The sequence below is a fragment of the Molothrus ater genome, chromosome 3 (assembly GCF_012460135.2).
Source record: "Molothrus ater isolate BHLD 08-10-18 breed brown headed cowbird chromosome 3, BPBGC_Mater_1.1, whole genome shotgun sequence".
NCBI classification, from domain to species: Eukaryota; Metazoa; Chordata; class Aves; order Passeriformes; family Icteridae; genus Molothrus; species Molothrus ater.
The window spans coordinates 90,820,180-90,845,129 of record NC_050480.2 but is presented as its reverse complement, the minus strand read 5'-3'; the positions used below and the strand labels follow the sequence as shown (position 1 = coordinate 90,845,129).

The following is a 24,950-nucleotide window of genomic DNA, read 5'->3' as shown; positions in this document are numbered from 1 at the left end:
ACTTTATGTTCTTTGTGGATATGCAGAAAGAATTTCGATAAAAGTTAGTGCATTCTTGATGTTAATGCAGATTTGGTTTTATTTTTTTCTCTGACTTTTGTTTTTTTTTTTTAATTTAGGTATCATTCTTTCAAAGTTGCAAGTGAACATCTCTCAGTCAGTATATGATCTCAAACTTATTTTTGGAACACATAAAAATACCAAAAGGGTTCGCTAATCTTTTGATGAGATAAAATTACTTCTGAAGGATAAAATTAGCATGCCGTAAATTTTCCAACAATTATATTTTTACAGTCCTAGCATGTATATTATACAGTGTATTTTTAAAGTATCAGTACTCTGAAATCTACATTAGATACATCTTCTTCAAACTATATTTTGAATAAAATTTTAATGTGATAATTATTTTTTTAAATCTCTCATTATTTATGAAGAATTATCCATATTGTATAATATTGTTATTACAAGAAATAAAATATTAATGAAACAGGCATCCTGCTTTTGGCTAGGGTAGAGAAAATTTTCTTCCTAGTAGCTGGTTTCATGCTGTATTTTGGATTTAGTATGAGAACAATGTTGGTAACACACCGATGTTTTATTTGTGGCTCAGCAGTGCTTACCCTGAGTCAAGGACTTTTCAGTGTCTCCTGCTCTGCCAGTGAGGAGGAGCACAAGAAGCCAGCAGGGAGCATGGCCAGGGCAGCTGAGCTGAACTGGCCAAAGGGATATGCCATACCATGGAATGGCATGCCCAGGGTATAAACCGGGGGGAGCTGGCCTGGAGGCACAGATCACAGCTCAGGGCTGGCTGGGCTTCAGCCAGTGGGTGGTGAACAATTGTATTGTGCATCACTTGTCTTTCTGGAGGTTTATTCCCCTTTTTTTTTTTTTTTGTTTGTTTGTTTGGTTTGGTTTGGTTTTTTTGCTACTTATGGTTTGGTTTTTTTACTATGAATATTGTTATGGTTATTGTTCCCATTGTGTCCTACTTTATTTCAATTATTAAAATGTTGTTATTTCAATCTATGGGTTTTAACTTTTTCTGATTCTCTTCCCTATCCCACTGTGGTGGGGAGAGTGAGTGAGTGAGAACCTGTGAGGGGGCTAGATACTGGCTGGGGCTAAACCATGACACAGAATTAAAGAAAAATTGTTTAAAATCATTTAAATTTGAAATTTAGATTCCAAAATCAGGAGGAAGGGGACTGATGGATCGAAAGCACACTGATCCCACCACCCAGAGTTCAACAAACAGAAATGAACATGCGTCATCTGTATTTTCTGAAAAACAGGAAAGAAAATACAAGATAAGGGGGATCAGTTTTTCAAGGGATGATAGTTTACAAATAAAAATCTGCTTTGTGCTGCACTAATCGGCATATTCATAAATGGTCTGGAAAAGAGATGAGCAGTCAGTGACAAAGCCTGATGAGGCTATTATTTTGGTTAATAAAGATGAGACGACCTTGATTATGTGCAGGAAAGTTTATGGGAGTGACTGAGCAATAAAATTGCAGTGGAGGTCAGTGTAGATGCAATGTCCTGCACAAGAGGAAAAGGGCCCTTACGTCAGGTATGAAATGGCAGGATCTGATCTGGTCATTTCTTCTCAGGAAAGAGAGTCCTGGAGTTATGAAAACAGCCCTATGGGAACATCAGCCTGGTTATCACCAGATGAAAAATTAAAATAAATAAAAAAATACTAGTAAGTATTAGGAAATCGGCCAACAACAAAACAATAATATCTTTTTGCTGCCACAAAAATCCATATTTTGCTTTCATCTTCTGTATAGGTAAAGAACCATAGAAATATTGGTTGAGAGGGACCTCTGCAGGTCACCCAGCTCAACCTTTCCCTTGAAGCAGGACTACTGCCAACACCAGATCAGATCAGCTGTGGCTTTGTTTATCTGAGTGTTGGAAACCACCAAGGATGGTGATTCCACAACCTGCCTGGGTCATTTGTTCCAGTGTTGCATATTCCTTTTGGTGAAGAGATTTTTCCCCATGACCAGTTTGAACCTCCCTAGCTGCAGTTGTAGCTCAACACAGCTGCCAATCCAAGTAAGCTCCTTGTTTTCTACTTGCCACTGCCAAGAAGTGTTTGGCTGCATCATCCTTCAGATGCTTTTCTGGTCCCTGAACATCAGGATTGGATGGAAAACAGGAACGTTTTTGATGTAAAGCTCAGCTAACTTAAACAGAATTCTTCAGGGTGGTAGAGGAGTTACAGAGTATATGACAGAGAACTAGTCAGCACCAAATGAAGATAGCAGTAGCAAGGTTGAAAGACACTAAAAGAGGCAAGATTTTGCACAAAGATATGTTTGACCTGGAGAACTTGTTACCAGAGCAAGTTGTAGATACTACAGATCCATGTAGATTAAAGGGAAGATGGGCAGGAACCCAACAGAGGAATACAGTGAAGGTTGCTAAGAACATAGAAACTGCACCTGCCTCATAAAATCTCTGAGTCTGAAAAATTGGTGGCAGTGAAATACTGGAGGGAACTACTGCCTTCAGTAATGCAACCTGATATTGATCTACCAAAGCCCTTGGTCTCACCCACTGTGGAAGCTTTTATGTCCAATATATTGTTTGTAAAACTTCACCACTTTGCCTGCATTTCTCTCTTGCCTTGTTACTTACATTGGTAATTCTTCAGGTCATTTTCTCTGGCACATGAGATGTTATTATATTATTACTATTTTGCTTTGTTTTTAAGTTGTGTGCACAAACAACAGCAAACCCAGAACTGTAAATGAAATCTAAATTTTGAAAAAATAAGCCTCAATCTTCAAAATGAAACTGCAAGCTGCAGTTTGCTGGTCAAAGCCTTGTTTCCAACCTGTTTACAAATTTGGTTCCACTAAGTTTTTGAAGTAAAGACTTTTAAAGGAAGGATATGCCTATGATTAAAAACACAAAGCAGCACTCTGGAGATCTCATTCTGATCTCCAGCAATGCCACAAATTTCCTGCTGGTTTTGGCAAATCAATGGGCCTTCATTTAGCATGAAATGATTTTTCAGTAGATGAACTCAATGGAAGTGCTCGTGTTAAGCACTAGCAGAACTGCTTAGCGAGGGTACTTTTCACCTTGTCTGTCTGTGTGGCAGTGGACAGCTTTGGGGAGGGCCCTGTTGTAGCGCCAGGAGGTGATCCAAGGAGGAGAGACCTCCACACGAAGCTTTCTGCCTTGGGAGGAGAAACCACAGGAACAAAGAGTGATGAGGAAAGGAGGAAGGTGCGTCTCACCTGGCCTCTGAGGCCCAGACGAACGGGAATGGTCCAGAGGAAGGGGCAGGGAGGGTCCCTGAGGAGCAAGGCCCTCCAGAACAGCGGGGCTGGGAGACAGGGGTGAGGGCAGGGAGGAGCGGGCAGGCCACGGTCCGTGGGAGCGCCATTCCCCGCTCCTCGCCTTGCCCAGGAGCGCCCTGGCGGGGCAGGAGGAGCGGCTCTCCCCGCTGCCGCCGCCCGCACCGCAGGTGGAGCGGTGCCAACGGTGCGAGCCCCGCTGCCTTCCCTTGGGACGGGGTCCCTCCATCTCCCCGCTTGTCCCCGCCTCGCCCCCCGGCCCCGCAGCCTCTCCCGCCCCGTCCCCGTGCGGGGCACCCCGGCCCCGCGCCCGGCGCACAGAGAAGCCGCCGCCGGGGCGATGCGCCTCCCCGCTCCGCAGGCAGAGCCCCTTCTTCTCTTCTCTCTCTTCCCTTCCCATCCCATCCCCTCCGAGGAGACACCGGGATCTGCCTCCGCTCCCCTCGGCCCTCCCCCTCGGCTTCCTCCCTCTCGCCTTCTTTTACTTTTTTTTTTTTCTTTCTGTTTTTTTTTTTTTTTTTTTTTTTTCCTTTTTCCATCCCCTCCCCCGCCTGGGAAGACCTGGCCGCTCCCCCCGCCCCGTGCTCAGTAGCCGCGGGCGCTGGGCGGCGGACGAGCGGCGCGGAGCGGGGAGCCGGGAGCCGGAGCCCCGGGGCTGCGGCCGCCCTCCCCTCCGTCCGTCCTGCGGGCTGCCAGGTACGACCAGCACCCTTCCCGGCGTCGGCCTCTGGGGAAGAGGCAGCCCCCAGAGACCTGGGTGGGCAGGAGCGGAACTGGGGACGGGGGCTGGGGGGCACCGGGCACTGCGAGCTCACCAGCGTCTCTGAGGTGATAGTTTACTTGCGATGTCATTCTTCCTACGCGGGTCGTTTTTAAAAAATGATGGGGCTGAGCGATGTCAGTACCTTGAGCTTGGCAGCTGAGATGTTTTGTATAAAGTCCCTGCCTCTTTAGCCTGATGCATATATTTTTGATAGGACTAAAACGCCACGCGTTTATCTGGTCCTTGTTTTTTCATATTTGAAGCCGGTTTCACAAGACGGCTTAACAGGACTGAGGCAAGGGGAATATTTATTGGGTTTTCGGGGGTTTGTTTCTGTGCTGTGCCTTCTGCGGGGAGCAGACAGGGAGCCTCTTCACCCTTCAAAACAAACTCCTTTAATTCTGATTCATCCCCTCAGTATTAGGGCTACCATCTCCGCGCTCCTATGGAATTGACACTAATTTCATCCAGATTCGTCACTGCTGGAAACAGATTTATCTTGGAATAGCAAAAATAAAAGAGCCGTGCCAAGGTATTTAACTTGCAGGCTTTGTAGAGGGGGAAAACTCCTTCGGATCAGGCGCGGAGAGGCAGAGCCTGCTGCGGAAAGCAGGACCAGGGAATGCCTAAGGAGAGATAAAGACCTACTCCCCAAATCCTCCTCTTCTTCCAGGACAGCCCTGTGCTTTCACACACAGGAGCGGCCGGCAACAGCGGAGAGGGCAGAGGGAAGGCGGCCATCCCGGCAAAGCCTTCCCGTCCCCTCCGTTCCTCCGCCCGGTTCCCGGTCTGTGCCCACCCGCTGCCGTCCCGGGGACGCCGCCCGGCTGGCAGGGCTGGACGCCCGGGGCTGCTCAGCAGCAGAGCAGTGGCCTGGACGCGACCTCCTCGCCCTCCGCCCGCTCCCGGCGCGGCGGAGCTGGAGAGGATCCCGGCCCGGCGGAGCTGGAGAGGATCCCGGCCCGGGAGGGTCGGGAGCGGCGGCGGGCGCGGGGCCCGAGAGGATCCCGGCCCGGGAGGGTCGGGAGCGGCGGCGGGCGCGGGGCAGGGGCCGGGCGCGGAGCCGCTGCGGGCGCTGCGGGAGCGCCGCCCCGCGGCCGCGGCGGGCACTGCGCCGCTCACTGGCGGTCCTTTATTTTCCCCGCCCGTGGGATTTCAGAAATGAGCTGTCACGCTCGCCGTGTAAAATTAGTTCTTCCGATGAGTACTGAAGCTGCCTAAATTTTTGCAAGAGACAGGAGCCTCGGTGTGTTTTTTTTTTGTTGTTTGTTTTTTTGGTTTTTTTGGGGGTTTTTTTTGGTTTTTTTTCGCAAATAAGAGAGGAGGACAACATCCATACACCACTGTACAGAGTGAGTGCACCTGGAGGAGGTCAGGGGGAGCAGTGGTGGATAAGATTAGGGCAATGGTTTCTTCCCGGGAGTGTGAGACACCAAAAATTTGTTTTCTATTTTGCTTTGTCAGAGTAGAACTTTGAATTCCAACTTCCAGGTCATTTCAAGAATAAGGCCAAAAGCAGCTAAAGGAGATGGTTACTCTAGCAGCCTCTGTTATTTTAGGGCCTAGAAATCGGATTTTAAATTGTGTAAGCTGAGTTTGAAATGTGCCGACTTTTCTACAAGAATAAGGAAACCTTACAGTAGAGGATGCACTGAACAGACCAAGATAAAACACTGTCAGGAAGCTGGACTGAATTTTTCTTCTGTCTGAGCTACACTGGCATGTAAATTTCTTCCATGATAGCCTGAAGAGAAACCTATTCTAGTTTGGCTTGACTATAAGCCTTTTCCTGAGCATCTGACATGTATTCAGCTGGAGTAAGGTAGGACAAAATATTTGAAGGATATCCTCAAAAATTAGGTATTTTTTTCTGTGGATGCAGAAAGGTTTAATGTTGGAAGCAAGAAATGACAAGAGCTAAAAATAGTTTTACTTGTATGGATACGCCTGGCAGCTGGAATGCCACCAAAGTTATCAGCTGAGTTTGGAAACTGCAGGAAGAATTTCAACATTTTCATATAGCTGGGGATCTCTCTCTTTCTGGTTTCCGTCTTGTCTTCTCTCAAGTAATTCATCATACCTTAAAGAGCTGACTCAAGAATTCCAGTTACTGTAAGCCAACCCAAAATCTGTATGGGAAAAGAGTGAAGGAAAGGAGAGGGCAGAGCATTTTGGGGTGTGGAGGAAGTGTGGAGAATGGGTAATTGAGGGGTTTTTTTCTTGCAATCAGCTTGAAGCCTTCTCAGGACATTTCTTCCTTCCCCTGGAGGCTGTATTCTCTCTCCCTTTCTCCCACCCTGCAAAGTTATCTTTGCACCCATCTACACATTTCCATCCTCATCATCTGGCAAGAGGAACCCTGTGTTTCCCTTTTGCCTGCAGCCTGTGCTGGGCCATGGCACTGCTGACATTGCCCATGCTTGGAGCTGGCGTCCTCTAAACAGCAGAGATGGGCTTAGTAAAGAGAACTTAAATGCATGGCTGGGAATGACAAAGCTGCCTAGCAGAACCACTGCTCTGGTCTGTAATGAGAATTACTGTGTTTATCAAGTTCCTTGAACTTCTTCCAGTTATCCTGAAGTGTAGTTAGTTCATTCCCAGTGACAAGTGGTTCATTATAAATGAAGAAAATCTTGGCTTCCAAGACTGCCTTTGTAAGTAGTGAGCACTTGAGTCTCATGTTTCAAATTGAGGGCTCCAAGGCATCTATGGAAGGTTCTGTGCTTTGACTTTTTTTTTCTTTCTAAAGAGTGGCAGAAGGGAGCCATAGTACTCCACCCATTTGCTTGCAGAAAGTCTCTCTATAAAGCAGGGAGAAAAAAAAAATGCAGTTCTCTATAAACCTAGTTATGAGATCATCTGGGAAGACATCAGCCATCACAGTGGAATGACATCAACCCAGACTTTCTATGTGAACAAGCCGTTAGTGACTGAACTTTCCTTAGGGCTCACAAAGTTCAGCTACAGAGGAATATCAAATATCCAGACCCTCATGAAAAGCTGGAAAAGGGAGGAGTATTCTAGGGAAAAATAGAAAAAAATAATAATTCTCAAACCTGGTATTAGAACTGTCTTGTTCAGCAATAACTGAACCAACACTTTGAAGGTAACTTACTATATCAAAGTTAATGTTTAAATGTGTACATTCCTGCTATACCAATAAGCTAGATTGGTGTGAACAACTGGTGTCCCTCCACAAAATCTTTTGTCTGAGATGGTTCCCCAGCTCTGCTTTCAAAACTGTCAGATATCTTTTCATATGACCACATACACCCCAGAGCTCAGACCTGTGAGTCACTGTAATCTCCAGATGTCTTAGGAAAGTCCTCACATCTTCTCCAAAACCTGAGTTAGCTACTTTAAAGCCAGGGAGGGTTTCCTTGTAATGTAAAATCTGGTGTGTATATATCCTAGTAAGTAGACTCCAGCTCAAAGTTGGTGTTCCATTCAGGCAAAGGTGAAAATTGTTAAAACTATGCTAAAACAAATCCAGCCTCTTTTTGTTGCATCAGAAGCAACAAGCTGTGGTTGAACTGTAGTGCTTACTTAACAAAAATAAACCCTTATTATAGACAACAAATATGACTATAGGGTAAAGATGCCTCAAAAATCATAGGAGTCACTGGTCCAGTACACAGCTTTGAAAGCAATGTTCCCCACTTCTTTTCCATATACTGGCTGTTTCACTGGAGAGCACCACTTCTACTATTCTAAACTAAAATTAAGGAAAGTGGTTGTGTTTGCCCTGGCCTACACTGCCATTGCAATATAAACCAGAGAGCTTAACCGCATACAAATCCTTGAATTGCTTGGCTTTTAAAGTTTAATCATAGACCCTTTCTTTCTTCACTGCTGAGGTTTCCATGTAATTGGAATGAAGGATGTTGGAACTGAGCACAGGTTTCCCAGTGGCAGCTGCCAGTAGTTGGATAATGCCACTGACATCAATGCTGCCAAAAGAGAAAAATGGTCTTTTCAGTAATGTTTTGAGTTCAGAATCAAGAATTCTGGGTTCAGTTTCTGGCTCTGCCTCAGACTTCTAACAATGCTACATTTTTCCAGCATGTTCTCAACTAAAGATAGGAATAATACTGCTTTTTGTCTTTCCCATTTAAAGTATTCACTGTTAGTATGGTGCATCACCCCATCTAGGTGGGGCATTCCACTTGTGACCATAAGGCACACACAGCACAGTTCCTACAGCCTTTGTGGGATCCTGAAAAAGTTACTCATGTGATGAGTAACCAGAATTGACCCTCCTACTCAGCTGAGCTTTGCTGCATGTAATATAACCAGGAGACTCCTCTACACCAGCAACATTCTGCTTTCCTCATTTGTCTGTCTGTCCTAGAAGACCTTGGTTCCTTGGGATAGCAGTTAGCAAAGTGGCATTTTTCGTACAGGCAGATTCATAGTTCTCATCTGGGTGAGTAGTGGAGAACCATTGGTGACTTTTCAGTCAGCTAAAGCCACGTTTTGGCCATTACATGAAAGAACACAATTGGTCTGGTTTCCCAAAGGTTCCTAAGTCTCATTAGTGTAGTCTGTCTATCCATCTCTGCTTGGATCCCAGCTTTTGAATGCACTGAGTGTTTCCAAGCATGTTCTACCTTCTACTGTATAGCTACAGGAAAGAGAAGCAGAAACATAATATGTAACTGCATATCTTTGGAATAAATAAAATCAGGATGTTCTACTTTGAGAATGAAGAAAACCAGGATGTTCTACCAAGTGGAATAACTCAGACTGCTGTCCACTGAGGGAAAAACAGGTAAAACTCACCTGATTTCATCTTCCAGTAGGTAGCTCTGCATGGATGCTGGCTGAATTATCTGCATCCATCTTGCTAGAAATGATTGGAAGAGTAGGCAAAACAGGGAATATCTGAGGCATTTCTATTTTGAGCAGATTGTAGAATTCTATTCCACTGATGTCAGTTCTAAAATTGCATGATTATACTTAGAAGATATTAAGATAACTGTATGTATTTCTGAAGTGTATTTTCAAATCTCTCTTTCTTGTTTTAGAAAAAAATAAAATAAAATGGAGCACATGTTACTGCTACTCGTCATTTTCATACCTATATTGGGTCTCAGTAATGAAACAGAAACTGAACAAGATTTTACTTGGCACTTAAAGAAGATTCCCCAGATTGTGAGAGAAAGAACTTTCTCCCTTGACAGCCCTAAATTTGAAGCAAAAACCAAATTAGAGCTGAACAGTGTATGTGGAATTGAATGTCAAAGAAAACTGCCAGTGCCAACCTTGTCTGACTTGAAGAGCCTCTTATCCTATGAGACTGTTTTTGAAAATGGCACACGGACCCTGACTGAAGTGAGTGTCCTCGGAGCAGTGCCTGACCCAGCTGCAAACACAACCACACGAAGGCCTTTGAGGAAGAAGAGGCAGATATATGGGACAGACAGTAGGTTCAGCATCTATGACAAGAGGTTTATGACCAACTTTCCGTTCAACACAGCTGTGAAGATCTCCACGGGCTGCAGTGGCATTCTCGTTTCCCCCAAGCACGTGCTCACAGCAGCCCACTGCCTGCACAATGGCAAGGATTATGTCAAGGGCAGCAAAAGACTGAGGGTGGGCCTGATGAAGACGAAATCCAGAGGCAACGGCAGGAAACGCAAAGGTGCTAAAAGAAGTAGGAGAGAAATTTCTGCGGCCAAAGAGGATCCCAAAGCCGCCACAGAATTTAGGCGACCATCCAAAGGCGATGAGAGAAAGCAGAGGGGATCTGGGAGGAAGCAAGGGACCTCAGATGGCATGCCCTCCTTCCAGTGGACCCGGGTGAAGAGCACGCACATCCCGAAAGGCTGGTTTAAGGGTGTCTCTGGGGATATTGCCCTGGATTATGATTACGCTGTTCTTGAGCTCAAGCGTCCCCACAAAAGGAAATACATGGAGCTGGGAATCAGCCCAACGATCAAAATGATGCCTGGGAGCATGATCCACTTCTCAGGTTTTGACAATGATCGGTCTGGGCAGCTGGTCTATAGATTTTGTAGCATTTCTGATGAGTCCAATGATCTGTTTTATCAGTACTGTGATGCTGAGCCTGGCTCCACAGGATCTGGCATCTATCTCCGTCTGAAGGAGCCAAACAAAAAGAAGTGGAAACGCAAGATCATCGCTGTTTACTCAGGCCACCAGTGGGTGGACATCAATGGCGAACAGCAGGATTACAATGTAGCAGTAAGAATTACTCCTCTCAAATATGCCCAGATTTGCTTCTGGATACATGGGAATGATGAGAATTGCACACAAGGCTGAAGAGAGCCGAGCCTCAGTTCTGCTTAGCACCCTCACTGCCAAGAGTGAAAGGCGGCCGCAACAGTGACTGGAAGAACATCACTCCACGCCAGAACGTTCTTGAACTCAAAGCTCGCAAGTAGTGCTATGGTGACTTAAGGAATGCTGAATTTCTAGGGGAGGGGTAGAATTGTCAGACAAAGTATTTCTAATTGTAATCAACCAGATACACACTTAAAATCCCAAACTATATTTATGTTTGCAATTGTGATAAATTCAAGTCATTTGTGAGGAAAAAAATGGCTGCACCTGTTTGTCATTTTTTTCCCCAGAGAAGGGTTGAAACATCTCAAACTGGTGTTATTAAGCAATATCTATTTTTTTCCAATGGATTTACTTTTCTCAGGGTTCTGTTCCAATTCTTCAAATGCAAGTTGTGCATATAGCATGTTCCTGTATGTGCAGAATGAACTGCATGAGAACAAGACATTATTCTGGCATTCTCTAAAGACCACAGGTCCATGTTGAGAAGCAGCACTATAGTTGATGATGGTTAGTTTGGAAAACTTCCTCTTCTGGTTGCTGCAGGAACACTCCCATGGAAATTCCAAATTTATGTAGCTGAGGGTTACACCTTAAAGAAAAATTCACTCCATTGCTCAGTAAAAACAGCAAAAGAGAAACTAACAAAAAAAAAGTTTCTGTGTTTGGAAGAAGAAGACACATGTAGACATATTTAATGCCTTTAAATGTTCTTAGAGAAGCTATAGAAATCTTAAACACATGCCTTTGCCTTCCAATTAATATTTGGAGAAGTGTAGGTTTAGTTTCTAGTCAAATGTTTAGCTTTACCATTGGGAGAAGTCACTGACTCCCGAAGTGGCTACTTGACAATCATTTGGAGCTTCACAGATGATATATTTTCTGGGTGCTAAACATTTCTTTAGTTTTTATAAATTACTTTTATACAAGTTCAGCTTCATAGATAGGATAGTATGTATTAGACTGGGAGTTGGAAATCGATATTTTAGTTTGGCTTTATACAGTTTTGCAAAGTGTGTGGTTTTAATCATGTTATATTCAGATTCCACCTCAACATTATTCACAAGGTTAATTAAAAATTTCTCCCAACTAAATTATAGCACCTTCTGATAGGTAGAACTATCCTGTGCTTTATAAAAGGTATCTTGTTAGATAGCAGCATTAGTTAGCAAATAATTTGGTTCAATATGTTTGCAGAACCGTGTATTTAATGAAGACACAAACTGAGCTTGACTTTTATACACCTTTAAACACAAACCACCTTCTTAAAAACTGTTGTTGATTGCTATATAAGTCTATATCTTTTATTTTATGTCAAGATTTTGAAGTACACAGAATTCTTATGGTGCTACATTAATCTAATAACATAAAAAGATACTGTGCCTTTCTGATCATATCCTTTGGATTTCAATACTTTCAGAGTATTCATCACTGTATTATTTAATTTTTTTATCATAAATTTATGCTGACCAAAATACATTTTCTTCCTGTGCAGGGGAAAAAATATAAGATTTTAAAATATTTTTTTTTAATCTAGAAAACATGCTTTTGATGAAATGACATGATTTTAAATAACCCTTTTTTTTTTTTTTGGTATATGGTTGAAAGTGTATAACCTGACACACTGAATATGCAGGCAATTTTGTCCTATTATTGCCAAAGCACAAAAATTTAAGACTTGCTTCCATATCATAACCTAACAATATTTCATTCATTGGAAGAGATAGAGATCTCACTTTAAAGGAAACTATTTCTTTTAATGCCAAACTTTCCAGGAAACTCAGCTTTTCTTCCTTTATTATGTTTTAATTTTATTTTGTGTGATTGTTTGCAGAAAACTAATAATAATTCTTAAAGTTTAGAAATAAATCTCTAAGATTTTAGGGTTAATTACTTTTAATTGTTGTTAACATCTCTATTAACATATGTGGCTTTGCTGACAGTAATTTTAAATCACCTCAGTCCAGTATTTAAGACTCTTGCTCTATGCTACAGATTTTTAGTATCCTTTAGTCAGGTCTGCAACGTTTTTCTTAAGTGCCTTTTTCCATAGTTACTGTGACAAATAAGGTACCACATCATTAATCTAATACAAGACAACCCAGGTCCATGGATTTTTTTATAATTATTGTCATTGTTGATTTGGGTCCAAAACTGATCAAGATAAAGGGGCCTTAGTAAATTCCTTGTTTTGTTGAATCTTATTTAGGTGTACTCCTCCTCAGAAGAAATAAAATCTTTATCACTTTGGGAATTGGGAGCAAGGTAAGAATGAAAAATGTTTGATGTCAGCTTCCACATAGTCTTGTTATAATAATCATCTGTTGTAAATATCTCAGCTGCAACCTGAGGTTTCCATACCAGGTTGATAAGAACTTTCTTTTCAGAAAATAAGTACTAGATGCTCATTCTGTAGTACTAAAAGATTAAAGAGGTTGGCCAGAGCAAAGTAAAAATTAGTTTCAATCAAACAAACAAACCTTTGTGTCACAGTGCCCATGCACAAACACATGCAAATACACAGGCTTGGAGACCATGGTTGTTTTGACTGAGTTTTGGTGTTGTCAGCACCTTCAGGTCAGGAATGCAGGTAGAAGAAGACACGGACAAAATGCTTTTCCTGTTGTCTCAGCATGCTAGGCAACATTTTGGTCTTCCACTTGGCCTAATAGAGAAATAAATGCTTTATATAGACATTGTGACTACCTACTACAGGGACTTCAATTCATAAATCAAGTACTTATATGCAATCCCAGGAATTCAATGTCCTGCATAGAGCTCTTGGTACCCACCACTGCAAATGGGACAAGAATTGCTGAGCCATCTCAGATTTTCTTAAAAACCTGCAGTTACTATCTAGTTACCAAGGAGAAAATATGAGGAGGAAAATATGATCCCAGCAGATTAGATCCTGCTGTTGTCTAGAACACCAGCAGCAAGGCTGGGTTTCCAGCCCTTCTGATGTTTCCCTAAAGGATTTTTCCTCTCTCAGGTACCAGGATGTACATAATTTGTTTTCATCAGTACTAATTCTTTTCCACAAGAGTTTGTATAGTAGATCTTTTTATTTAACTGTATTCCTGGCTTTAGGAAAAAACAACTTCAGTCAAATCTCTTTTCTCCTAGAGGCCTACTGGAATATATAAAATCAACAAGTAAGTTTTTTTCAGGGCCAAAGGTAAACCTCATATGCAAGCCATTAACATATCCAGACCAGCTTCTACAAGGTATTTGTGCATGTGTTCAATCTGAGGCTCTGAAACACACAGTGGAAGTCAAGGGGGTTATCTGCAGTGTGAAAAATTAAGTCAAAGTTTGTATTAACAAAAGAAAAGCATCACATTATGTAGGGAAATGATTTCTCTTATATGAGGTATAGAGTACCCAATGTTGTAATAATTGCTTAAAGAAACTCCTTGACTCCTTAAGATTTACCATCTTAATTTTGCAGATTTATGTGTCTATATGGAGTATGAATCAGCATGAATATGGCTTAAATAAAAAAAAAAAACCTCATCCACATGTGGAGGAGAGAAGCAGCTGGGGAATTCTTTCTATTCTTCTGGTAAGGGATGACCTGGCAGCAAATAGCAAAAAAAAGAGAATGAAAGAACAAGTAGTTGGTGTGAAAGGCCAGGAAGATGGAGATGGTATGCAAGGGATAAAGAAAGTGTGCAAAGTAACAGATGAAATGGCTGCAAGGTAGCAGAGGCACCTATTGTGAGAAAGAGTAGGCAGATGGTAGACACTTAATAGTATTAATTAAGATGTGAAATTCACAAGTTTCATGACAATTTTTCACTGTTAAAGATAAGGCATTTCTTCCCAGCCAACAGCAACAAGGAAAGGGCTGTGAGAGGACTCAGGCTGTGGCAGGGCCTGCTGGCAGGCAGGGGTTTTAATCCTGATCTACAATCCTTGCCTGAATTTGCAGGGATTATGCTTCTGTTCATTCAAGGTCCTTGGAAAGCAGCAATCTGAGTTCTGACCAAAAGGCTTGGCAGTATGAACCTCCCAGTACACTGGATCACCAAGAATGTAGTGAGTAAAGGGAGTTTCTCAAACCTGACCTTTTTTTGGGATTCCTGTGAAGGCTGTTCTCCATTGGGAAAAAAAAATGAAGCAAAAATCTCAGACTTAAGGCATTAAAATGTTGGCTCCATTTTTTTGCACGCATCTAGAAATTCTAGGCAATAGATTTTTTTCAAGTGTCTTCTGTTTGTGTTTGGCATCCATAGAAATTTAATCAACTGCTTCCAATTTTAAAGCACAGATTATTGCAGATAGTTCCATCTACAAAGTCCTTGATTAAAGAATGACTGGGGGAAAAAAAAGAATGTTATTAAATTGAAAGCTTAAAATTTCACTCTAATCTCAAAGGATTTGGAAGTATATTTTGGTCCCCTTTGCATCAGTCTTTTGCTCCAAGTGTCAGAGCATTTAGATTAAAAACATCCAGAAGTAGCTTTGAGGACTCTTTCATGTTCTTTGCTTTTTTAAGACTGACAGAAAACTTTAGAATATTTTTAAGTGTGCAAAATGACAAGCCATTTGAGAAAATAAATACAAACCTTTGCTCTGTTAAGATATTATATGATGCACTTATTCTGTTAATAAATATTTTCTGTTGTTTTTCTTTTCCTCTGTCATGATGTAGTTTGTTAGCCATGGTTGTGTTACACAAACTTCATTCTCTAAGTGCCTGTAATGATTTTTCAGTGAATCATCTGGGACTTGGTCTTACAAGATATTAATGTCTCTTTAAACTTGTTCTGGGGAAAAAAAAAAAACAAACTCCCTGTCTTCAAGATAATTACTCCATGAGCAAATTTGATGAGTAAAAAAATTAAAAAATTTAGTTCTGCAAGGAAATGACTCATAGTCTACGCCACAAGTTATTAATTCTAAAATAAGTAATTAGTTCTGTTTCTGCTATTTGCTATAGTTGCACTTTCTGCCTTGAGAGCTGTTGAACAAGGCCAAATGAGAAGTATGTAAAAAATTATCATCTTGGTTCTTAGAATTATCTTAACTCTGTGCCCTTGAAACTGGTGCTGATTTATCTTTGAGGGTAAAAGGAGAGATTTTTGGCAAGGTCAATAGCTGCTGGAAATATTTAATGGAAAGTTAAGAAATTATTGCACCTATAATTAACAGTGTGTCTAATACAAGCAATATTTACCAGGGGTCTGGCAAGGGCTTACCCACTAGCTCTTATATGGGGAGAAGTAAGTGCCACGGGAAATAAAGAGGATTGAAAGCTTTTTGACCTGGAAAAAAAAGTCCTTTTGGGGCTGCTAACAGGATCTAAATCTTTTCATTGCTGAAATCTACTTTTTGCCATGATCTGGGCAAATGCCTTGGTGCCTGAGAAATGTCTCTCAGCCTCCATTCAGGGAACACAAACAGAGACCCAGGGGTGAGAGCTGTGGCCCCTGCAGGCCATTCCCAAGCCACTGGCACGGATGTGGTTTCTTTGGTGGAAGATACATTCCAACACATGTTATGGATCACACACTCCCTTGGGCTTTGGGGGTCTTGAACTGGAATCTTATCCAAATGTCTATTCAGCCCTAAAATGTTCCCATACAACCCAGGTCCTTGTGCAGGTATTTTCCACTCATACTCCCATCTCCCATAGTGTTTAACAAATGTTCAAAAAGCCCTCCCCAAATAAGAGACATGCAAATCATCCAAAGAGGTAGCACCTTATGCTGTGTATTATGCATGTATTCCTAATGAATCATTCATTCCTTCTGCTTAAAATATGTCTTTAGATCTTGATAATGGCTAATCCTTCACTTGTTATTGCTAAGAAAAGAAATCAGATATACTGGAAAAGCCACATAAATATTTACTTGTGCCTCTTGGTAATTCTGTACACACCATACATTTGCAGTTGCTATGGCTCTACTTCTTTTTCATGTGAAAGAGTTTGAAAAATTTGGATGAAACCATATTGGGCTGGTTTTCAGACAAATTACTCAGCCACCCTTTGGCTGCAGTTGCAGCATTCTCCCACCCCTCTGCTCCAGTTTAATTTCCAAATTTATGGATAAAATGCTATTTAAAGCTTTGCTTTATCAAGGATGCAAGCAGCCAGGAGACAGCACACAGCAGTGGAGCCTTTGTGGCTGTATCTCTCTGTGGACATTTTGAAGCAGAGAGAAGAAGAGGACAAGAGAAGGCAAAGGTGAAGCCCATGAACAGCAGTGAAAAACTCAGTGCCTTACTGAATGGGAGAAAATGTGATTTCTGTTCTTTCCTTTTCAAAGGTAACACTGGTTTTTGTGTTTACAATTCTTTTGTGTTTTCTTGAATGATTCATCAGTTAAATATTTTTGGCTCTGTACAGGAATGAACCAATGGTAGTGGGGATACAACATGGTCTTGAACACCAGCAGGGGCTTCCCCTCCCCAAAACACACACACTAAAAAGAATGCTAAACTACCCCAAAGGGAATTACCAGTAATACAAAGAGGGGACAAAAGTCACCTCTAAGAAAAGTACCAGTTGAATATTTGGGAAAAAAGTTTATGCATAAAGGCAATAAGGCAATGGAGGCTTTATAGCTACATGTGGTATATGGGTTTTTCTGCACATGTCTGTGCAGGACATGGATGCATTCCAGAGCTGTGGTGAGTTACATGGTGAAAGAAAATCCACCTGCTGGTTGTCCATCCCACCACCACCCCTCAGCAACAGGGACCTACTGTACTACCAAACTCTCACTGCTTATTGTGAGTTTGGGCTCAGACCTGGCCTTCATAAACAGTGGATGTGAACAGAGCCTTCCAAGGGTGTGCCCACTGATATTTTAGGTTTTATACATTTTGCTTTGCATCTACATGGAGGATGTGTGAAGCCATTTTTAATAACAGTGAGTTGAAACAGTAAGCTCTTGCAAAACAAATGCTGCATCACATTCTCCTCTCATTTACAATGCTTAGTCTTGAAGGGAAATTTGACCCATCACATAGTGTATATATTTACTTGTAGAACATTATACACTAGCCATTTGTGACCCATACATTTATTTTTCTGAAAGAAATAAAAAGGAAGTCAATACTCAAAAGGGAAAGTAGCTTTGTCAGTGTTCAATTTACTGCTCAATTTACTTCCTTGCTTGCCAATTAACCTGGTAAAACAGTGATCTGTGATCCAATAATGCTGCTCATTCAACTGAGGTGCTCGAGTCCTTCACTTCTTGAAACTGATTTTTCCTTACCAGTTCACACTAGATAAAATCAGGCCTCTGTGAGAAAACAGTGTTCAAAAACTTAAAAAACCCCACAAAAACAGCTGCTACTAATTGTATTTCATTATTTCATATCAGTTTCCAACTTCATTTCATTCTTTCCTGCCTAACTTGGATTCTTTCTAAGTGAGAGAGAATTCCACTTTAAATTGTTTTAACTGTGCCCATTTTGGATTTTTCACCTAATTTTCTACTCTAGCACCAAACACCTGGAATTAAATTAAATAATGCCCAAGCATTGCTGTATAACAAGGAGCTTGGGTTGCTGTTTAAGAACAGCCACTTCAAGTTGCTATTAAGGTAACAGCTGTAAACAGAGAATGAAAGACAAAATCACTGAAAGCAAACTAGTGTTCACAGCTCTAAGACAGCACATCAAATCTGGAGCTGGCCTTGGGAAATGCTTTTGTAAGCTTTGAGTCGACATAAACACAGGCTGCCAGCTGAAGGAACAATCTTGTGACATCCTTACAAAACAACTCTGGGAAGCCCTGACAGCTCCCCCTGCCACAGATGCTGATGGAGGGAGAAGCCACTGGCTCTGGACCACAGCAGCAAGCCCAGGGTTTTATCTCCTAGGCACATCCTGCTCTCCAGAGGAAACAGATTATATTTCACTGGTTTAAATGACTGCAAAAATAGCAATGATTTGATGCTATTAATCAAGTTATACTAACTGGGCTGCAAATGGCTCCTATCACAAGATCAACTGTAATGACAGTTTCAAACAAAAAGCAAATGATCCCTGAGAGGGAGATCTGCCTGTGTGGGATCCACACGTGCTCAACACCTGCAGAAATTTGGCAGACAGTTGGTTGGTAGCTGGCTGTGGGTGAGGTTTATTACACCAGTTATTTGAGCCCACTGTTAAGGTAATGTCTTGTTGCAGCAGCACAGCCTCCTAGAGCTAATCCAAGGGCAAAGCCCGGAAAAGGGCAGTTGTAGATGTTCCAGAAAGGTCTTGCAGCATTTCTTTATGTACCATTTGTGAAGGAGAACATCACAGCTCTACAGAAAGGGCAGAATCTTCATACTCCAGTACGTACAATGCACCCGCCTTCCCTCCCTTCTCCTCAGCAATCAAACAGCACAAATTAAAAGCACTGTAAGTATTGGAAAGAACTCAGGACATGCCATGCTTCATTATATCCCTATGACAGCCCTTTCTTTCATACTCAAGGAGGAGCCAGGGCTGTAAGCACAGCCTGCTTGCCAACCCATGCTGGCCCTCATGTGCTCCTCTCTTGCCACAGCTGTCAGAGCCCACATCCACAGCCAAAATTACACAGTCCTGGGACAGAGGGGTGCAGCCACCTACTTTTCAAGGCCACAATGTAATTTTCTTTTTTTTAAGAAAAGGCTAGACTTCCAGGTAAGTATTTTTAAGCACATAAGAAGTCACATTTCTAGATCCAGAAGCCAAGTCCCTCTTCCTAATTTGAAAGCAAAATTTTTGTGTATTTTTAGGCTTGTCTGGCAACATTACTGTGGAACCAGCTCCTGGTAGAAACATGGTTGTGATGGTGTTCACAGGGGTCTCAGATTGAGGGAAGAGACGAGGATTTGACTCCGTGTTTCAGAAGGCTTGATTTATTATTTTATGATATATATTGCATTAAAACTATACTAAAAGAATAGAAGAAAGTATTTCCTCAGAAGGCTAGCTAAGAATAGAATAAGAAGGAATGATAACAAAGTTTGTGGCTTGGACTCTCTGTCCAAGCCAGCTGGGCTGTGATTGGCCATTAATTAGAAACAACCAACACAGGCCAATCACAGATCCACCTGTTGCATTCCACAGCAGCAGATACTCAATGTTTACATTTTGTTCCTGAGATTTCTCAGCTTCTCAGGAGGAAAAATCCTAAGGAAAGGATTTTTCATAAAAGATGTCTGTGACACATGATAAAGATAGAGCTCAGAAGTACAAGACTGGTGGGAAAAAAAGTTACCTATGCAGCAGATAATTGCTAAAATAATGGCAAAAAATGCAAAAAACCCCAAAGCCACAAACTAAATTAACAGACATTCTTAAAAAGATTTTACAAGACTTTTTCCTACTACCTATTGGCTATGTGCATTAAAAAAAAATGTTTTGCTTTGTTTTGTATTGTTTTTATTTTAGTGAGATTCCAACGTCATCTCTTAGCAGAGGGCTTTTTAGGCAGCTCCATCAGTTACAGAATTAGGATTTCAACAGATAGTGTTACATGCCCTGGAGCAACTCAAAGGCAGTGGAGATGATGATGATAATTAACCTACTGATGAGACTGGTTTTTTGAAAAACAAACAAACAAACAAAACCCAATCCAGATATTATGACCATTAATACCCACAAAACTTTCCATGAGAGCAGAGCAGTTCAAACCTGTGTCCTGCCTCTCACTATTGTCCCTTCCATATTCACACCTGTGGTGGTTTGAAATAGCTTGGGTTTGGTGAGGATGGTTCTTTTCCTTGCATAGGTTTCATTCCCCTGCTACCTTTGTCACATACACATGTGTCATGAATGAGTGCAACTAGCAAGGAAAAGAAAGCTGTGCTCTCAACCTGTTAATGTTACCACCATCCTTATCTGAGAGGCATCTGAACATGCTGTGTCCTGCCTCTTCCCTCACCTCTCCCATCACCCTCCAGAGACCTGCAGCTGCTTCTTGTTTCTGTCTCTCCTGCCAGGTGCATGAGCAGGCCACATGCAGGAGAAACAGAGTTTGAGATCCTGCAGCTGAGGGTCTGAGGAGGATGCATAGTCCCATCTCCTCCAGAGCCCCTCTGCTCTGCCATCTTGGCAGTGTGCTGAATTCTCCCAGGACAGTTGCTGATGCACAAGGAATACAAACACATGAAAAGCAGGATGTGGAGAGACATTCAGAGAGATTCTCTCTTCCTTCCAAATTTTTCTTATTTGATAAAGATTTAGCAGTGCACCGAGTCTCATTAATGTCACAAAGAGTCCAACAGTAATGCTCTATACTGATATTATTTAAACAGCCAAATTTCTCGCTTTTAAAGCTTTTTAAAATTATTTACTTTTAGAATTCTTATTTCTATTATTCTTTTCTCTTTTTATTTTTTTTTTCCAAAATGACTACACACTATGAACCAAGGTATCCTGAAGGGCAATTGCTTAAACTACAGTTCTTCAGGAAGCTCTCTAAGAGCACAGGCTGCCCAACAGTGCAATGCTGCCAGGGAAGGCACAGGTGCTACTAGATCAGCAGAGTGCAGAGAATACCAAGACTGATATCTAGAAAACTTGATTGGCAAGGGAAGTTTGAAGACAAAGGGCATAAACCAAAAGCATGACCATGATAACTGTCCAAATACCATCACTGCTACTGCAAAGAGCAAAGAGGGTATCCCTGTGCACAGAAGAAGTAACAGTTCAAGGTGCAGCAAGGAATGGTCAGGTAATACACCAAAAAAACCCCAGCAACTCTTTCAGGGTGAAGGGATGATGTTCTTCAGTAGTGTTTGGAAAGGCTGTGGAATGATGGAGGTCTTCTAGGAAAAACCTGCTTTGCATTATTCAGCTTTGGTTTTAGAGCAGGGAACTAGAGTAGATAAATGAGATTTCTATCTTCTCACCCTGCCTAGCAGTCTTAAAGTGGAACTTTCATGTGCTCTGACTGCATTGCCTTTGCAGTAGAATGCAGAAAGACCATTTCTGTGTTGATCTTGTTTATCTGTAGCAGAAAGCCAAATTTTAAATGAAACAGTATGCATAGTTATGGTGATCTTTTATATTGGCAATAAAATGCTTTGGCTAAGAGAAAAATATTGTATTTCGCATGAAAGCCTGTCCCAGGAAAGCACAGATTGGATCAGCTTAGGTCTTTAGTTCGGCTAGAGAAAAATGATTTCATTTCAGTTGCATCTCTCCTCCATCTCTGACAGATCTATCAAAATACTGGATTTACCAGTTCAAGTTTCCAGCCACTGTAGGTTTGGTTTCGAATGGAAAAGTGTGGCTGGCATGCAGAACTCTGCTACTAGAAAAAAATATTCTCAAAGCCTGCCAGCTATTTTAAAGGTCATTACATGACAGAGGCACATCCATGACAGGCTCTTCATGCAAACTGCTGAACTGGGTTATAATCCATACATGAGACCAGCTATTTCATTTTAAGATTTCCAGAGCAACCACTTGCAATACTGGAGTGGTTACTAAAGTTAAATGGGTAAAATGTGAATTAGGACAATTCCTATGTTAGCCTCAAAGGGGTAAAGGTACAGCAAAGGCAGCATTGCTGGTTTGAGATTATTTTCCATGCTAATGACTGAAGCAGCTCATGGGATACAGCCTGGCTTAGGTTACTGCTTCCACAGCTTGCAATTCTTTTGCAGTCCTCTGTTTCTCTAAAATATGCAGTTGAATGGAATGTAGCTGGTTTGCCCATTTCTCAGCACACACTCCTCATCTAAAGAGACATGGAGGTTGTTAGTAATATGTTTGCAAATTCTTGGAGGTATTTCTAAAACCTGTTAAAAGAAGCAACCCACCCAGATCCAGCCTTCAACATCTGTTTGGGGAAAAAAAAAAAAAAAAAAGCTGTCTGAAAAATCCACAAGCCAGGCTAAATGACATAGTAGGATTAGAGTCAATCTTGATGATCAGTCATGAAACCAAATGTCTAAAGAAAATATTTTAACAGATACATAAGCCACTTTATTGCAATAAATAATTTCCAGGATTCTAAAATTTCAGGGAAATCAATCCTAGACACAAAGTACTATAATTTGGGTGGACAGAACAGTGTAACCCTTCTAAAAATTACATTTTTCTTCACTGAATATATATGTGCAAGACATATCTATCAAGACATAATATTGCATCTTAGTAATCATCAAGAATGTAATCTGTCAAGATATGTTTTAGAACAGAAAACAACTCTACACTTAGGAACCACAAGGTGCACGTTTTTGGGATAACTGAAAATACTGGAGAAACCAGGTAGGCTTAAGTATACATGGACACAAGTATTACATGTCCTCCAGCAACATGGTTAAAGAGTTGCTCATGAGAAATAGGTTTTCTTGGTATGTCAGACTAAAGAGTGTGCAGAGCATTAGCAAATTATACATACACACACATTAGGTTTACAATTGCTACTTACAATCCTAAAAAATAGCTGAGCATTTAAATAGAAAAATCTGTTTACTGTCACTATGTAATCTTTGTATGTTACTTTGAAAAAAAACAGTATTTTATGTATGGTCTCTGTTAATCAATGGGAATCAACTCTCTTGTCTGTACAAGGACCATGGTAACAAGATGTTTTCATCTGCATATTTTGGATATTAAAATATAAAGTTCAAAAGAGAAAAAAAAATTATCCAAATAAGTAGCCTCACATAATTTCACATAAGTTTAAGAAGATGCTTAAAAACTGTCCATGCACGAGCCCAGATGCACTGCTGGGTGATGTGTATACAAGTGGAATTGATGGAACTTTTGTGTCAATTCAAAATTAGGTTGAGTGTGTTGATGCTGCCTTGCTCCCTGCCTGGGCCTCGATCATGCCTTAGAGAGCAAAACATTTCAGCCATCCTGCAGGGATCACAGGCAGTCAAATGTTCTGAGAGAGAAGCACATTTCCAGTACAATTTGCCTTGGAGCCAGAGGTTCTTTAGGCAAATTCTACACACTCAAATCTTGAAGAAAACAAAAAGAGGCAAGCAGCTGGATTTCCATCAAGACCATTTCTGAAATGAGAGTGATGGGAAAATAATTCAGGCGCAACAGTGCAAACTTTCACAAAGAGATCTGCAATACTTGGGACCCAGGCAGCAAGGAAAGTCACCAGCTACCTGCAATCTTAAATGTATTTAACTATCTATATTTCTTTGAATATTTAAATAAATATATATTTTTTATATTCAAAATCAGGACAGTTCATGTGCCACAAAACACAGAGCTGGGAAAGCTCAGTGTGTCTGCTCACCTCTGAGCAGCAGGGATGATAGAAAGGTGCTGTCATGATGGGCTGGAGGTGAGCTGGGAAGTGAGGATTTCCATACACTGCTGGAAACCTCTCTTTTCAAGCACAAAGAGGAAGATGTGCTCCATCTCCCAAAGGCATGTCCACAGAAACAGATCCTAAACTAAAATCTCAAAGTGGCCGTGAACTTTGTGCAAATTCAAAGATGCTCTATTACCTAAGCCAGAATTTGAAAAGTAAGGCAACCTTATTTATGCAGTATATTGGTCTCAGTGTTACTATTGCCCCCCTCCTCCTTCTTCCTTTGTTAAAAACTTAGTTTTTCCATGTTTCAAAGAGAATTTTTCAATTTTCTGTCTTGATGTTTTTCAAAACAAATTCAATCCTGCTCTTTTAGTTGGCTGGAGAAAGTGTGGGATTACTACAGAAAGGAAGAATCACTAAAAACCCCCTTGACTGATCAACTCAGACTAACAGGGTGTAATTACAGACACATCATAGACACATAAGGCATAATCTTAAAATTAACTTCAGAATTTAACCTGTCCTACACTTGCATCTCAGTAGCATTTTAAAAAATCCTTTTTATTTATATGCTAACACACGCAGAGTATGAAAGTTGTCTTTTAAAGCTTGGTGTCTGCTTGCAGCTATATATTGTTCTTGCACACAAAATCTTTTTGCTGACATTTAACACCCACACTGCAGGCCTGCAGCAGCTTACAAGGCTGAGGGCACAGAGCTGCCCCCTCCCTGGGGGTCACACTGTACCCACAATACTTCAGTGCCCACCCCCTTCCTTAATCACAGACAGCCTGCAGCCCCAAGAGCAAGAACGCACCATTAATCCCCCACAGCATTCCCTAGTGCATCCATCTTCTCCTTCCCCTCCTTAATGCAATACTATCCCCTCTCCCACACAGTCAGCCTCTTTCCAGACTTAGCAAGGCAAAAGTACAGACAAGGACTATGGCAGGGTGACGTTCTTGGGAGGGCAGGGGAGGATCCTACCCTATGTCACCAGATCCTACCAGTCCCTGTACTTTCCCAGAAAACAACTTACCTGTCTCCAACTACCAGTTTAACTCTGAAAGATTGGCTCAGATTGTGCAGGATATGCCTTCATTAGTGCACTTAGTGGTAGGAAATCTCTGCTTCCAACAGACCTCTTAAAAGGATGGTTACTTTATAATTTTATTATATTGAGGTAAATGGAGAAATCACTTCTGTCATCACAATGGGCCACAACCAGGTAATAATTGACATAGACTCTCAAGACATTTACAGAAGGCTGATCATTTTTATTAAGAAATCCATACTTTTATACCCTAGTTTGCTATAGGTGGACCTAATTGGTCATCCA

General features: G+C 41.5%; 1 protein-coding gene across 5 annotated transcripts in view; it reads left to right on the top strand.

Moving 5' to 3' along the window:
* Positions 1-15,025, top strand: part of PRSS35 (serine protease 35) — a 44,940-nt gene extending 29,915 nt beyond the window's left edge. The window contains exons 1-2 of one of the 5 annotated variants that reach the window (XM_036379352.2): positions 3,218-3,246; positions 9,108-15,025. In XM_036379352.2, coding sequence (XP_036235245.1) covers positions 9,124-10,365 — 1,242 coding nt within the window. In that variant the 5' untranslated portion in view covers positions 3,218-3,246; positions 9,108-9,123 and the 3' untranslated portion in view covers positions 10,366-15,025. Of the gene's footprint in view, positions 1-3,217; positions 3,247-3,916; positions 4,014-4,065; positions 4,146-4,561; positions 4,613-9,107 lie in introns of those variants that run through there. The other 4 variants (XM_036379350.2, XM_054514181.1, XM_036379353.2 and 1 more) reach the window with 4 other exon arrangements.
* The last annotated feature ends 9,925 nt before the right edge of the window (positions 15,026-24,950 follow it).